At 65.5% G+C, this 1,342-nt stretch overlaps 1 protein-coding gene across 1 annotated transcript in view; it reads left to right on the top strand.

The window, feature by feature from the left end:
* Window positions 1-1,342, top strand: part of CCDC154 (coiled-coil domain containing 154) — an 11,834-nt gene that overhangs the window by 1,123 nt on the left and 9,369 nt on the right. The window contains exons 3-5 of the mRNA XM_011967028.1: window positions 338-461; window positions 795-929; window positions 1,134-1,174. Of these exons, the coding sequence (XP_011822418.1) occupies window positions 338-461; window positions 795-929; window positions 1,134-1,174 (300 nt within the window). The remainder of the gene's footprint in view (window positions 1-337; window positions 462-794; window positions 930-1,133; window positions 1,175-1,342) is intronic.

Here is a 1,342-nt window from a genome sequence, read left to right as displayed (position 1 = left end):
CGCCCGCGGCTGGCTCTGGAGCTTGCCTGGGGTCGTTTGAGAGTCCCTGGCCCAGCCAAGACACGGGTCCCCCTGCCGTGTGTCCCCAGTGACCCAGCGGGGCACCCGCCCTCAGTGCCGAGTGTGCTGGGAGCCTGGGCCCGCTGGGGACCCTCCGTGGGGAAGAGACTCACAGCAGCCCTTCCCCACCACCAGTGCTGTGTTTCTCGTTCCTCTGTTTTCCTGGGGGCAGGGGGTGGGGGTCGTACACCTCCTGCCTGGCCAGCCTGTGGGTCAGCCTCACCCTGCTGGGTCCTCCGGCCAGCTGGGCTGGTGTGACTGCAGCCGGTTTCTCTAGGCTGGCCAAGCTGACCGACTTGCTGCAGCAGGAGGAGCAGGGCCGGGAGGTGGCCTGCGGCGCCCTGCAGAAGAACCAGGAGGACAGCAGCCGGAGGGTGGACCTGGAGGTGGCCAGGATGCAGGTACCACCAGGCCCAGCCTTCGGTGGGGGCCGCCCAGAGGGCCGAGGAGGACACCCCAACCATCACGGCCGTGTCCATTGAAATCAGCTACAGCTGTAGACGATTTAAAACTCAGTTCCTCAGCCATACATGCCCCATTTCAAAAGCTCAGGCCAGTCGGGCGCAGTGGCTTACGCCTGTAATCCCAGCATTTTGGGAGGCCAAGACAGGCAGATCACAAGGTCAAGAGTTCAAGACCAGCCTGGCTAACGTGGAAAAACCCCATCTCTACTAAAAATACAAAAAATTAGCCAGGCGTGGTGGCGGGCTCCTGTAGTCCCAGCTACTTGGAAGGCTGAGGCCACACGGAGCCTGCTGCGGGAGCTGCTCCAGGTGCGGGCCCGCGTGCAGCTACAGGGCTCAGAGCTGAGGCAGCTGCAGCAGGAGGTGCGGCCGGCAGCCCAGGCCCCTGAGAAGGAGGCGCCGGAGGTGAGCGGCTCCCTCACCCGCAGGTCGAGCTGCCCCTTTCCTGGGTGTTGGGGGCAGCTGCTTCTGGGCCTGGAGCCCAGCTCACCCCTGCTGTCCAGGCCCAGAGCTCCCAGGGGCCAGTGGTGCCAGAGCTGGGTAGACTCCAGGGCCAGGTGCCAGACCCGGGCCTAGGTCCAGCCCACAGCCTCCTCTTCCTCCTCGCAGTTCTCTGGTCTCCAGAACCAGATGCAGGCCCTGGACAAAAGGTACCTCCCACACACGCAGCGGCACAGGCCCGGGGCGGGGGCCGGGGGGGAAAGCAGTGGCAGGTGCATTGGGGGGGATCCACATCTCCCGCAGGTGTCGCTAGAGTAAGGGATACACATCCAGGTCCAGCCAGGCCACAGCCGCGGGCAGAGTGGCCGGTGCAGCCC

The sequence above is a fragment of the Mandrillus leucophaeus genome, unplaced genomic scaffold (assembly GCF_000951045.1).
Source record: "Mandrillus leucophaeus isolate KB7577 unplaced genomic scaffold, Mleu.le_1.0 Scaffold78, whole genome shotgun sequence".
Taxonomy (NCBI): Eukaryota; Metazoa; Chordata; class Mammalia; order Primates; family Cercopithecidae; genus Mandrillus; species Mandrillus leucophaeus.
The sequence above is the reverse complement of the archived record's forward strand: the minus strand, read 5'-3'. Positions and strand labels throughout refer to the sequence as shown.